The sequence below is a fragment of the Myotis brandtii genome, unplaced genomic scaffold (genome assembly GCF_000412655.1).
Source record: "Myotis brandtii unplaced genomic scaffold, ASM41265v1 scaffold248, whole genome shotgun sequence".
Lineage (NCBI taxonomy): Eukaryota > Metazoa > Chordata > Mammalia > Chiroptera > Vespertilionidae > Myotis > Myotis brandtii.
This window is the reverse complement of record NW_005359397.1, coordinates 1,603,263-1,616,762: the sequence shown is the minus strand read 5'-3', so window position 1 is coordinate 1,616,762 and position 13,500 is coordinate 1,603,263. Positions and strand designations below refer to the sequence as shown.

The following is a 13,500-nucleotide window of genomic DNA, read 5'->3' as shown; positions in this document are numbered from 1 at the left end:
CAGACTGGAGGCTCAGGCGTCTTCACCATCCTGCTACCCACTTCATCCCAGCCTCGTGGGCAGGGAGTAACGCTGGAGCCTCGAGTGATTTATGCAGACTGGAGGCTCAGGCCCGACTGAGGCCTGACTAATGTACATCCCTGCGTTAAAGGCACTTCTGTCCCCATGAGGACTCAGCCTCTGTTTCACACTGAGTAGGAACAGAGAGTGCGAATTGAGAGCTGCTGCAGAAAGGAAAGCTCAGCCCGGTCACCCCCAAATGTGCTAAACACACATGAGAAGCACAGCAGTCCACAGCTGGCTAGGTGTGCCTGTCTCCCCTCCAGCCCAGTGCAAAGGGCAGGTCTCCGATTCCTGTTACATACTGTCATTTAGCTGTATGTGTGAGCAACTTAAAGCATCACTGACTAGAATGGACAGCGTTAAAAAAGAACACTAGCATTCCCTAGAAGTAATCACGTGAGAAGTAGGTAACGTGTGGCCCAAAGGCTGAGTCTCTAGACCCTCCGAGTGTTCCCTCCAGCCCCAAGGAAGTGGAATCATGTGTGTGAGCAGGAGCCCAGAGGCTATCACATAACCTTTCTGCTCCGTGAAACCCAGAAAGGTGGCTGGATCCGCTCTGAGTCTGTCTGACTGACTCTCTTCTTCCTGGAAAGGGCTGTCCCCTGGGAAGGGCTTTCTGTCCTCGGAGCCCTGGCTCTGAGGGCCTCTAGTGTGGGTAACACTCTCAATTGTGTGTTGCAGGTGTTCTGGGTCCTACATCTCCTTGGGTCCTGGGCATCTGGCAGGTGCTAAAGACGTTGAAAGAAGCAGGGCATCTTGGGATTGGGAGGGACCTTAAACGGTGCAGCCAGTCCACCCCCATCCAGGCTCTGAATTCTTCCAGCAGTAACCTCAGCTAGCGGCCACAGAGAACATCCCGATGTGGGAACTGCACTCTCTGCCGCAGCCCCTGCTCTGAGGCTGACTCCTTGCTGCCCTGTGTCCCTGTTGAACTTGCTGTGATTGGTTGCTTTATCTTTCCAATGGTCACGCTTCCATAAGAATGAGAATCAGTTCTGATTGATCTTCGCTCGGTGCTAGGCAGGTGGGCAAGTGTTTGAGCTTATAAGTCATTGCAATGAGACTCTTCATTGGGACATGAAAGAGCACCAGGCAGAGCTGAAAATCAGACAATTCAGATGGGAGAGGCACGGCCACGCCCCTTTGGGGAGCCTTTGCGTCTGAGGCAGGTGGAGGTGTCTGCCCCGGCAGCCGTGGCTTGTTCCCACCCTCCTCCTTCGTGGTCCTCACTCTTGGTGCCACAGTGGACCTGCCTTACCTGATCTGTCACTGGTCTCTGGGTTGCTCCTTCCAGTCGAGCTTATTAGAATGCCTACGATAAGTTCAAGTAGCACCAAGTGTGGATTTTTAAGAGCATAGAGATGAGCCACGTGTTTGGACTTGGAAGAATGGGTGTGTGGCCTCCATTGTGGCTGTTCCAAAAGCTTTGGAGGGTTTTGACTATTTTACATACTTGAGGGCATCAAATTAAGTGCTTTCTGGATAAATGAGGGATTGATATAGAGATCTTTTGAAGTAACATACTTTTATCATTTCCAGGTGTATGCAGCAATGCTAGGAAGGTATTTCTGATGAGTCCTGCTGGCTGTATTTTGATGATTAGTTAGGACATGTTCTCCCTTAGTATCATGCATTTCCATAAAGTTAATGTTCTCATGTTCTCTCTTTTCTAAAGTAGCTTAACTACTCAATATGCTTATTAATTTCACATAGTAAGTCCTCCAAACACATGTAAACATAAACTTAGACTCACCTGTAACCAAATTGCTAGAAACCTGAAATCATGAATGAGTTTGGGGGGGTCTCTCTCTCTCTCTCTCTCTCTCTCTCCCTCTCTCTCTCTCTCTCTCTCTTTTACAGTGCCCAAAATACTCCAAACAGAGTCTTTAAGCAAAAGAGAAGACATGAATAGGCATGTTGAGACCAATAGAAAAGGATTTGCTAGAAAACAGTGGTTTCTTAATTAGAGAGCCTGGTATTGGAGAGTGGCTCAGGGGTCCTGGGTCCTGGGACCATGTCAGCCAAGGCCCCAGGACCACAGAGATGCTCAAAAGAAACCTTGATGAGATGGGCATGAGGGCCCCTGCTGAGACCGGCTAATGGGGAGCGGGGTTGGGCAGCAGCCAGGTTCTTTCCCAGGAAGGCACTGGGTAGACTTAAACCACATAATGACAGTCCGCCCACTAAGGAAGTCGCCAAGCCTGGACTTGCTGGGTGTTTTATTTACTTGGAGAAATTTCTTGAGCTCTAAGTATACCAAGATAGTGCAGTTTATTATGCCATTGCCTTACCTCCTACCCCCAACCTTGTAGTTGGTGAGAAAAACACTCTGGAATTTAGTTGATTCCTTCTCAGGGGACAGAGGACCAAATGCAGGACTCAAGTTATGAAGGTAAAATGCCCTGAAGAGCTGAGGGCTCTCCGAAGAACTCCATCCCGGTGGTAAGGACAGAGCCATGAGGATGTCCTTGGTGTAATTGTGCAGTCACTGGGAAGTGAAGAACTGGAGCCAGGGGTGTGGCAACTCTTTTGAGAAGTTTTCCTATAAAGGGGAGCTGAGAACCCCAGGACTGGCAGGAGAGAGGTGTGGAGTCAAGGAAAAGACGATGGTTTACTAGGGAAACGTGACAGAGGAGAGCAGGGCAGGGCAGCGGAGGTGTTTGCATTTTGGAGACATGACTTGGGGTGGGTGGTGCTTTTACTCTGCTCCCTGTGGGAGTGCATGATGCCCCAAGTTCTCTGTAAAGTCCCACGTGTCCCTAAGATTTTGACATGAGAACATACATCCAGGAGGCCCTGGGTCTTCCTTGGGCTGCAAGTGGAGAACCTGGGGCCAGTTTTCCACCACCATGGTGATGGAGGTGAGGGTCATGCATTGATTGGTCATTAATTGACTAATTCTTTCCTTAAGGAAACATTGCTGAGCCCAATCTGTGCCAAGTGTCATTCCAGGCCCTGCAAACAGTGCAAATAAGCCCCTCTCCTCAGGCCGTGTTCCTGTCTGTGAGGGGTGGGCAACTGACAAACAACTTGCTAGGGATGGGACAAGCTTGCTCCTTCCTTCCTTCCTTCCCTGATCATGTACCAGTATTGCATAGATGACTTGTGTTGAGTAGCTTAAATACCACCACTAATAATAGTAACAACTTCCAGTTATTGAGTTCCTATAAGCAGGCTATACCATTATCTCTAATATACAGTGATTAGATGTGCTCTTTTTCTACTAGTTATATATAAGAATCATTCCTCCGTCTCTTCCTCCCTTCCTCCCTCCCTCCCTCCCTCCCTCCCTTTTTTCTGTCTTTCTCGTTCATCTTCACCTGAGGATATTTTTACCATTGATTTTTAAAGACAGTGGAAGGGAAGGAGGCAAGGAGGGAGAGAGGAAGAGGAGAGAGGAAGAAATAGAGAAACATTGATGTGAGAGAGACACATCTATTGGTTGCCTCCCACATGGGCCCCAACTGGGGCGAGGATCAAACCTGCAACCCAGGTACGTGCCCTTGACCAGGAATAGAATCCATGACCCTTTGTGCATGGGCCAACTCTCTAACCACTGAGCAATATTATCCAGGGGAGGCTTGCTGTTTCTTAGATGCATGATTTGAACCCATTTCTAGGAGGTAGTTGGTGTGTGAGTGTCCTGAGGAGGTGCTTCTTGGAAGGAAGCTGGTCCAGGAAACAAGACTGTGGATGAAGGATGAAGCAGTGTTTGGAGGGAGAGGGGGGGAGTGGCAGGAAGAGGGCTGATCTGGAAACATCTGCCACTGCCACAGCCTAGGGCTGGCTGGGCTGCAGGGGGAAGTTTGGGAATTTCTCTGGCTGAATTACTGTGACCTGTGTGGAGGAGAGACTCTGTGTTTCGCTCCTCAAAAATGCTGTGCCCTGGGCCCAACCAGTGTGGGTTTTAAGGCCCCAGATGGCCTCACTTGCTCAGTTTATGACCGGACTTGGTTCAGATGCCTGCTCACCTGACCTAGCTGTCGTGACCTCAGACAAGCCATTTAATCTGCTGTCCCTGTGTCCTTGCCAAAAAAATGAGAATTCTGATCATTCCTACTCTACAATGCTCTAGTCTAGAAAAAACGAAGTAGAGTATTCCCCCCTTACTTGCGGTTTTGCTTTCTGTGATTTTTACCCATGCTCAACTGCATTCTGAAAATATTAAATGGAAAATTCCAGAAATAAACAATTCATAACTTTTAAATTGTTTGCCGGTCTGAGTAGTGTGATGAAATCTTGTGCTGTCCTGCTACATCCCACCTGGGATGTGAACCATCCCTTTGTCCAGTGGATCCACACTGTAGATACACTCCCTGCCTGGTGGTCGTGGAGCAGCCGGCTCAGTTGTCAGAAGGACCGTCACAGTATCACAGTGCTTGTGTTCAAGTGGCCCTGATAGTAGCCTAACATTACGTCATAACATGTGCTTCGTTCACCTCACTGCATCTCATCACGTAGGTCTTGTGTCATCTTACATCAGAAGAGTCAGTGCAGTGCAATAAGAGAGAGAGAGAGAGAAAGAGAGAGACTATTTTCATCTAACTTTATTATAGTATATTGTTATAGTTGTCCTTTTTATTATAGGTTGTTCATCTGTTACTGTGCCTAATTTATAAATTAAACTTTATTGTAGGTGTGTATGTATAGGGAAAAACATAGTATGAAGGGTTCGGTACCCTTGGTGGTTTCAGGCATCCACTCGGGATCTTGGCGCGTATCCCCACGGATAAGGGGAACTACTGTAACTGACTCAGCCACCACTGCCTGGGGTATTGAGAGATCCTGGGTGTGAGCTCTGGGACCAAAGGCCCTGGCTTCAAATTTGGGTTCTATTTTATGGGTGTATTCCTGGGCAGCTCCGTGCCTCAGTTTCCTGATCTGTGCAGTGGGGATAATTCTAATGCCTGCCTTCTGAGGCCCCCGGGATGAAGCCTGTGTAGTTGTTGAGAAGAGCGCCTGGGCCGAAGCATGTGTGGTGTCCGCTGCTGTTAGAGACGATGCCTTCGGGTGCAAGGGGCTGTGTGTGCCCCCCGTGATGGTGTCTTTTCTGCGCAGTTCCGCCTGGTGGTGAAGACGGCCCTGAAGCTGCTGCTGGTCTTTGTGGAGTACTCGGAGTCCAACGCGCCCCTTCTGATCCAGGCGGTCTCTGCTGTGGACACTAAAAGAGGTGAGTGGTCCCCGCCCCCTGATTTCATCAAGGGAAATTGTCTGATGTAGGAAGACTCCCACTTCTTACACGTTCAAAACAGAATTAGGATAAACAGAATTCCCTTTGTGTGGACCTCCCACTGCAGGAACCATAGTGAATATATAAAGATTAGAGACAGAGCGAGGTTTGCAGGGGAAGAAAAGCACTCGCTCTGAGCTTGTCTTCTCACTCTGTCCCCCTCCACTGAGCACACACAGGACCAGGTCTTTCTCCTCCTTTCCCATCCTGTCCTGGCTCCTTCCTCCCCTCCTTTTACACAGGCTTTATCCACTCTGACCCCTAGATGTTCCCTCCCCTCCACCACATGTCCCTTCCCTACTGGGGTCCCTCACCGTCTCTCACCTGGTGTCCCTTGCCAGCCCCAGGTGCTACGCTGGCCTCTGCAGTTGGAGGATTCTTCTAAAGCACAAATTTGGTCTCACCATTTTCCATCTGATACCTGCCAGTGGCTTCCAGTGCCCATAGGATTAGATCCAAGCCCTTCATCTGACCCTGTACCATCCAGCCCCTGTCTACCTGCCATGTGTCTGTCTCCCACCTGGCCTGCACCACACGCCCCTCCCTTGGCTCAGACAGCCATGTACTCTCAGTGCCCCCATGCGCCCCCCTTCTCTGCTGTGCTGTTTTCATTGCCCGTCTCTCCTGAGTGTGTGCCCTGCCTGAGGACAGGGTGCCTGGCTCTCCTCTTGGTGTCCCAGTGTCTAGCGGGCCTGCCCTGCACACTTAACGAAGAGTCAGCTTTGGATCTGGTTCAGTGTGTAACATGCTGTGGACCCTATAATATTGTGAAGCCTGAAACCAAGATGTTGAAGGTTTTTTTGTTTTGTTTTGTCCTTTTAAAAAACAAACTTTTAGTTTTGTTCCCCAGTAAGATAGGTGATGATGATGATCAAAAACTTGATAACATTTATTTTCTTTTTATGATTATAACAGCAATGCTCTCTGTAGAAAATTTTGGGGGGAAAAAACAGTATAAAGCAGACAATAGCAGAATCACCTCTCATCTCACCAGACAGAAATCGTGTTAACACAGGGGTACATTTCCTTATGGTGTAAGTGTGTCTGCACAGATTTATGCACAAATCAGCTGAGATACAACTAGACACACCTTCCAGGGCTAAATTCAAAGGTGAAAGAAAGTAGATCACTGGTTTCTTTGAAAATCGGAATGTAAGTTAATGAAAACCATCCAGAACCATAAATTGGGCCCCCATACCTTTCCCATGAATGCGCAGGCAGATGTCAGCTCCATGCACGGTGGATCTCAGGCCGGGGCAGCTCCGGGCCTCTGTGTGGATGTGTGTGACAGAGAAGAACCTCATGCACGGTCAGGGCTGTGAGCCTGGAAGGTGGGCTCCAGACCAGCACAGGTCTGTGTGTTTCTTTCTACCACAGCATGTTGTCATCTGGTACCAGATTTGAAATTCCTTATGGCCAATAGTAGATCATGAGGCCAGCTGAGAATCCTCAATGAAGACTGCCAGTGACTCAGAAGCAGGGGACAAGGAGAGAGGTTTCTCAAGGCCAGTGAATGAGAGTTAGGGCCAGAGGTGGGTGTCTGGGAAGATAGCGAGGCAGATCCTTTCATTCATGCTTAGAGGAGTCATGCTTGACACCCAACTCTGGGGATTACTTTAGAATGATGAGTGGACTCTTCAGCTTCCTGTCCTAAATTCTGGGTAACCCATGGGCCCTTGTCATGGGCGTCGTGTTAGAGGGGCCAGTCTTCTCATGACCTTGGGGTTGTGCTTTGACTTCATTGAGTTGGGAGCTGTTTCCTTCCTTGAGCCTCACATTTCATGAAGGTGTGTCATGGGGTAGAGGAATGGTCCTGAGATGAACTCAGAGCCTGACGTCCCATTCAAGACTCCATCCACTGGCTCAGCCAGAGGCTCAGAGTTGTACTCAGTCTCTCCCCCGTGACAAAATGATGGCCATCTTTTCCCAACTTGTAAAAAAAAGTAAAAAAACAAAGGGAAAAAATTAAGCAAGTTAACGGATAGTTTACTTCATGGTTTTTTGCCTGTAAAATTTCTTAAGTTTTGGGCAACTACTGTCATCTGTCTGCTCCTGAGCACTAGCAGCTGGAAGAAAAGAAGGAATATCACCAGTGGAACAAATTGAGACGTGTAGTTTATCACATGTGGTCCAATAGCACATTCCTCTATGGACATGTGTGGTCTTGGCCATAATGCACGCATATAACATCATCCTATTTTACTGCTAGTCAGTGTTCCTGAACCCGGTGGTGGAATTAAACATATACATATATCATGGTGTTTGCAGAGAGCCCCTGACTCCCAGGTGTGTTTCCACCGGTAGGTGTGGAAGCAGCTCTCCACTTCCTCCTCGGCCGGTGAGAGCAGAGGTGCCAGAGGTGATGAGGGCCAGCCAAGCATGTCCACTGTGCACAAGCTTAAGCCATAAATTTTACTCCTCAGGTGGCGTTAGACACATTCCTCTGGGGAGATGGGGTGGAGAATGGGTATATTAAAATATAGACTGGGTTTGCTTGAATAGAAAGGAATTCTTTTGGATGATAAAAACTCTCAGATTTAAAGAATCAGCAAATAAGCTAGGAGTTCTCAAAAATTACTACCACCAGAAGCCAATGAAATTCTCTTAGGATAAATCCTCCTGGTTGCTTTACACACATCATGCCTGGGTTAACCAGAGGGTTCATTATGTGTGTGTAGATAGTTTGCCCTTTGGCCAAAAGTGGGCCAGTTAGGGAGCCGGCATAAAAGCTGAGGAGTCTAAGTCCATCATGGGGACTGATCAATATTTATGAATTAATGAAAATCTAAAATGCCCTGTTTGATCCAGACAATTGGCACTTTTGCTCCGGGGCTGGAATGAAAAGGTGGATTCGAGGTAGTCTCTGGGGCACAACAAGGAGGCTCTGAGCTCTACTCAGTCTCTCCCCCAAGACAAAGTGATGACCGTCTTTTCCCAACTTGTAAAAAAAAGAAAGAAAGAAAAAAAAGAAAGAAAGAAAAGGAAAGAAAACAATGTTTTTAAAGCAGACACACCCATCTGCTCAGACTGCTGGGTCATCTTCTCTTTGGCTTGAATCTCCAAGTCACCTTCTCAGAGCCTGGCAGAAAGATAGAGAGGCAGTGATTCTTCCAGAAGCCCATGAGAGGGCCTTGCTTTGTCATCTGCCTCCTTTCCTTGAGAATTCCCCCTGGTGATGGACAGGAAACTGGTTGCAAACCCTCTGCAGCCCTGGGAAGGGTGTCCTTCCCTCTGACTATATGGGTTTGCCCCTCAGACAGAGGGTGGGGCAAGTGACCAGACTGGGTAACCCCTTTTGAAATTTCCATTGTAAATGATGAGTCAGCACCAATTCGGTTCAGCGCTGCTTTTGAAGAAGCTCCATTTTTCATTTGCATGGGAGGTGATGAGATATGACCTAATTCTCCAGCATGTGTAGCACACATGATTAACAGGGGAAACTGTCCCGCCATCCTTTCAAGCTCTCCTGTCTCTGATTTCTGCTCAGGATGTATGGATCTTCGAAGAATGCACAAAGCATAGTGGGTTTTAGGGGATGACAGAACACCAGCCCTATTCCCATTATTATTTATAGCCGAAGTATGTGTGTTAAGTGTGTTCATCAATTGTGTTGAAAGACGTGGAACATACCATGAGGACCTTCTGTTTGGGTATGAGACCAACTCGTGTACAAGGCATTGTGCTAAATATCTTATTTTCTTTGGGGTTTAATTCGGAGACCTAGGAGGAAAATAAAAGGGGGAAAGTATCGAACAGTTATTTATTCTGGGTTAAGAGAGTACTGGCCTAGGAGCCTGTCCTCTGGGAGTGTCAGCACACCCCCAGCCACCATTACAATTATAGCTACTGATATTCTAGTGCCTACCACGTAACAGGCTCTATGCTAAGAAATTTTTATATAAAACTAATTTGTTTGACAAATGTTTAAATACCAACTGTGTGCTTGAAACAGCAGATAAATAAACAGGCTCTTGTTGAGCCTACACTCACTCCAGGGGTTGGGGGTGGAGTTGGAGAGAGACAGCTAATCATGGTTAAGTAACTTATTGCCTTCTCATGTGCTTGGTCAGTGCTAAGGCAAAAAGGCCAAGCAAGGGCTTTATCTCCATGATACCTCCCAGCAATCCTATGAGATTGATACCATCACTCCAATTTAGATGCATTTGCTGAGCCACCGTACATTCCACCACTCTGGGGCTCTGTTTCTTTCTCTGTTATGTGAAGGAGTCAGATGATATGATTTATGACTCTAAAACAGGACCCCCACTCCCTACTCCTCCCCACCCCACCCCCACACACATAATCACTGTAGTGCTGGGTGAACTGGGCCACTTAGTTCCGGCAGGTGGCAGCTCCTGGGCACGTCGTAGCGGCTGGTGCTTAACATAGGCCAGCTTGAGCCCGGCCAAGGCTGCTGTGTGGAACCAAAATGTTTCCTCCCCTTTACCTTCATTCTTCTAAATATTTCCCATTTTCTGGTCCCCAAACAAAGCAGAATGAACATTCATCCCAACAGTGTATGAATATATTCTAGTTTCCAAACTTGAAATCCTTAAATAGTAGTAGAGAATGAGATATCATAGCTAAATATCACGTTTTTCAATTAAATTAAGACAGTATTTGGGTGTTTTCATCATAAAGGACACAATGGTGCACCATTGTATTGGCCTCTATGAGAGAGAGAGAGAGAGAGAGAGAGAGAGAGAGAGAGAGAGAATGAATAACCTGGCTACTTCCCTTTCTACTAGATGCTTGCCTTTGCTTCTTGGCCTTTCTATCCCAGGCTTGGTTTGGCATCTTTGGCTTCAAAGTGTGCAATTAGGAGGCAGTTCTGGGCCCACCAGCACCACTGGAAATTCTTAGCTTCAATGCTTTCTCTCCTGCACAGTCTGCCTTTTAACCATACGTGGCTGACTGACTAGAACATGTGTTTTCTGCTGAGGTTGGGTGCCGAGTGTGAATAATAGAAATTGCCTTTGTTATGAACACAAGCACTGCACCCAGACAGTGAGGCCCAAGACCTGCTAACCACATTGATTGGCTGTCCCGAGGGCAGAAATGGTTACTTTGCTGGGGTTTGAAGAACAGGTGAGGACTTCAACATAGTTTGATGATAAGTACCAGCAAGAAGATCATTCAGCAGTTAATGGTTGAAGGATCATGCTTTTGTGTCCAGAGTTAGAAAGGGTTATGGCAGCCTGTCTGGTTCTGACCAACTGGGCAACTTGGCGGAAGGATCGGGCTTTCTGTTCACTTGCTGGGAGAGCCAAGAGATCTACATCAAACGACATCTGTGTCTTCCACACTGTATAGTAGGTGCCTGTTCCCTTCTTAAATTCTCCTGTCTTCTCTCTTTTTCTGACTGTGCATTGACCCTCTGGTTCTCTTACAACTTCACCAGCTTAACCCACTTCCTGCCCTCAAAGATCTCCATTGACTTTTCTGTAGACATTTCAGCTCTGACACAACCCATCCAAGAACAAGCATTTAGAATCCACTGGCTTTGGATTACTTCAGAATTTACTTTTATCAGCAAAAAATGAGCATTATCATTTGAGGTCTGTAGAAAGAAAGAGGAAAGAGCTTCCTGTTCCACCCAGCCACGCCATGGGCAAAGCGACACTTCACTTCACATGCTTGTCTCAGGCACAGGAAGTGGGTCAGGGGCATGCATCCCCTTTGTGGCCTTGGCCCTGGCAGTGCCGATGTGCGTGCCTTTACTCTGTGTGGACATGTGTTCTTGTACTTAGGCCTAACTGCTCTATTAGATTATAAAACTCTTGATGGCAGCCTCCTCCTAGACCCAGTTCCTTCTACTTGGTTTCTGCTTAAGTCGTATTTGTGCTTGATTACACAGGGATAATATACTTCTGTTCTTGAAATGTTTGCTAGATGGGCATTTCACTGTCAGTTCTTAGAGCCCACGTGAATGGGAAGACCTCCCACATCTCCTTTCCTTGCAGGAGATCAGACTGTAGCATGCTGATGCACAGAGAGAACTTATTAGGGTTTCTGCACTCAGCAAGTGAAACGCATGGCCTAAAAAGCTGTGTGTGAATGCATTCTTAAAAGTTACGTAATTCATGTGATGGGAACTTTCAAGCAAATTGTTGGGCCTCCTGACTCTGAAGAATATACATTTTCAAGTGCAGAAGGATAATGTGGTATATTGTCACCTAATTCAAAATCTGTGTCATGCTGTGATACTCAGTGACTGAAGGACATGCCATCTTTGGGTGAAGAGCCTTTAGATAAACTCTGAAGTGAGTTGGATGGGAAATGCTGAATTGCTGTTCCTAATGATTTTTGCTTTACTCGCAGGAGTTGTACCCTGGTCAAATATCATGGAAATCTTGGAGGAAAAAGACGGGGTCGACACAGAGCTGCTAGTTTATGCGATGACTTTAGTGAACAAGGTTGGTCAATGTTTGTTATGGGTTGAACTGTTTCCCCCCAAAGCTATGTTGAAGTCCTATCCCTGGTACCTGTGGATGTAACCTTACTTGAAAATATAGGGTCTTTGCAAATGTAATCAAGCTAAGATGAAGTCATGTGGATGGGCCCTAATCCATTATGACTGCTGTCCTTTTAAGGACAGAAAGAGAAACACATAGAAGGAAAGATGTACACATGTGCTCATGAAGAAGGCAGCCATATGGAGACAGAGGCAAAGATTCGAGTGATACATCTCTAAGCCAGGTGATGCCAGAGAATGCCAGGATTTCCAGCAGCCAGTCTAGGGCGAGGCAAGGAAGTACCCTCCCCTAGAGCCCTCAGAGAGAGCAGGACCCTGCCCACACCTTGTTGTCAGGCTTCTAGTCTCAAACTATGACAGGATCAATCCCTGTTGTTTCAGCCGCCCAGTTTGTGGTAATTAGTTATGGCAGTCCTAGGGAACTAAGACAGTGTGGAAGTTTAAAATGTGCCCTCTGACTAAGAGCCGCGTCCTGTGGACCCCCTCATGGTGGCTGGAACCATGGTCGAGGTGTGCTTCTTCACAGGAGAAAACCCTTTACACTCACACACGGTGTGTGTGCCCGCGTGCTGATGCACACCTGTGTGAAGCCCTGTGAGTGTCTGCTTGCTTCTGGTGCTTTGCTCTACAGTGTGGAAGTTTAAAATGTGCCCTCTGACTAAGAGCCGCGTCCTGTGGACCCCCTCATGGTGGCTGGAACCATGGTCGAGGTGTGCTTCTTCACAGGAGAAAACCCTTTACACTCACACACGGTGTGTGTGCCCGCGTGCTGATGCACACCTGTGTGAAGCCCTGTGAGTGTCTGCTTGCTTCTGGTGCTTTGCTCTTTGCCTTTTTGTTTTAAAATTTTATATTTATTTATTTATTTTAGAGAGAGGAAGGAAGGGAGAGAGGGGGAGGGAATGGGAGGGAGGGAGAGAAAGAGTGGAGGGAGGGGGAGAGAGAGACATCAATTTGTTTCACTATGCATTCATTGGTTGCTTCTTGTATGTGCCTTGACTAGAGATCAAACCTGCAACCCTGATGTATCTGGACAATGCTCTAACCAACTGAGCGAACCAGCCAGGGCTAGGTCTTTTCTAATAGCAGGAATTTTATGACCACTTTTCCTATCAAGATTTCCCCTTGAAAACATTTTTCCTTAAGCAATTAATGAGTATGTTTTACTGTAAGGAAAGTGTTCACAGTCAGGAGAAATGAAGGCACCCTTACTGCACTGCTTATTGAATTCTGACTGCTGGGGCCTGAGATGAGATTCCTGGGAGTGGGTCCCATCCTTCTTCTATGACGGTGACACCTTTCTGTCATGTCCCTCCCTGGTCACCACATTGGAGGGCAGTCGGAGTCTTCAGGATTCATTCTCAGAGATGCTGCTCTGGCCAAGGGTCGGTCTCACACTGGCCTGGGACAACCCACTTTTGGGACTGGACTTCCTTCATGGTGGTGGCTCAGTCCTTCATCACTGAGGCTGGGGTCAGGTGGTTATTTTTTTGCAGATCGCTATACCCTAGACCAGGTGTAGCCCCACCGCAGGCCTTCAGCCCCTCATCAGCCCCACCGCGGGCAGGCCTGTGTACTGTTCAAGCTGCGGGGTATAGGCCTACATGGCAAACCCCATATCTCTTCCTGAAATATAACAGGAGAAATATTTTCCCTCATGAACTGGGGACAGGTTAGTAGAAAGCAGCGTCATTGCAAGGAGTAGCTTCTACTAGATATTTGGCTCAGTGGA

At 47.4% G+C, this 13,500-nt stretch overlaps 1 protein-coding gene across 1 annotated transcript in view; it reads left to right on the top strand.

Annotated features, from left to right (window-relative positions):
- The window catches only part of FHOD3 (formin homology 2 domain containing 3), a 347,834-nt gene that overhangs the window by 202,259 nt on the left and 132,075 nt on the right, over nt 1–13,500 (top strand). Inside the window, exons 7-8 of the mRNA XM_014540586.1 lie at nt 5,122–5,233; nt 11,615–11,709. Of these exons, the coding sequence (XP_014396072.1) occupies nt 5,122–5,233; nt 11,615–11,709 (207 nt within the window). The remainder of the gene's footprint in view (nt 1–5,121; nt 5,234–11,614; nt 11,710–13,500) is intronic.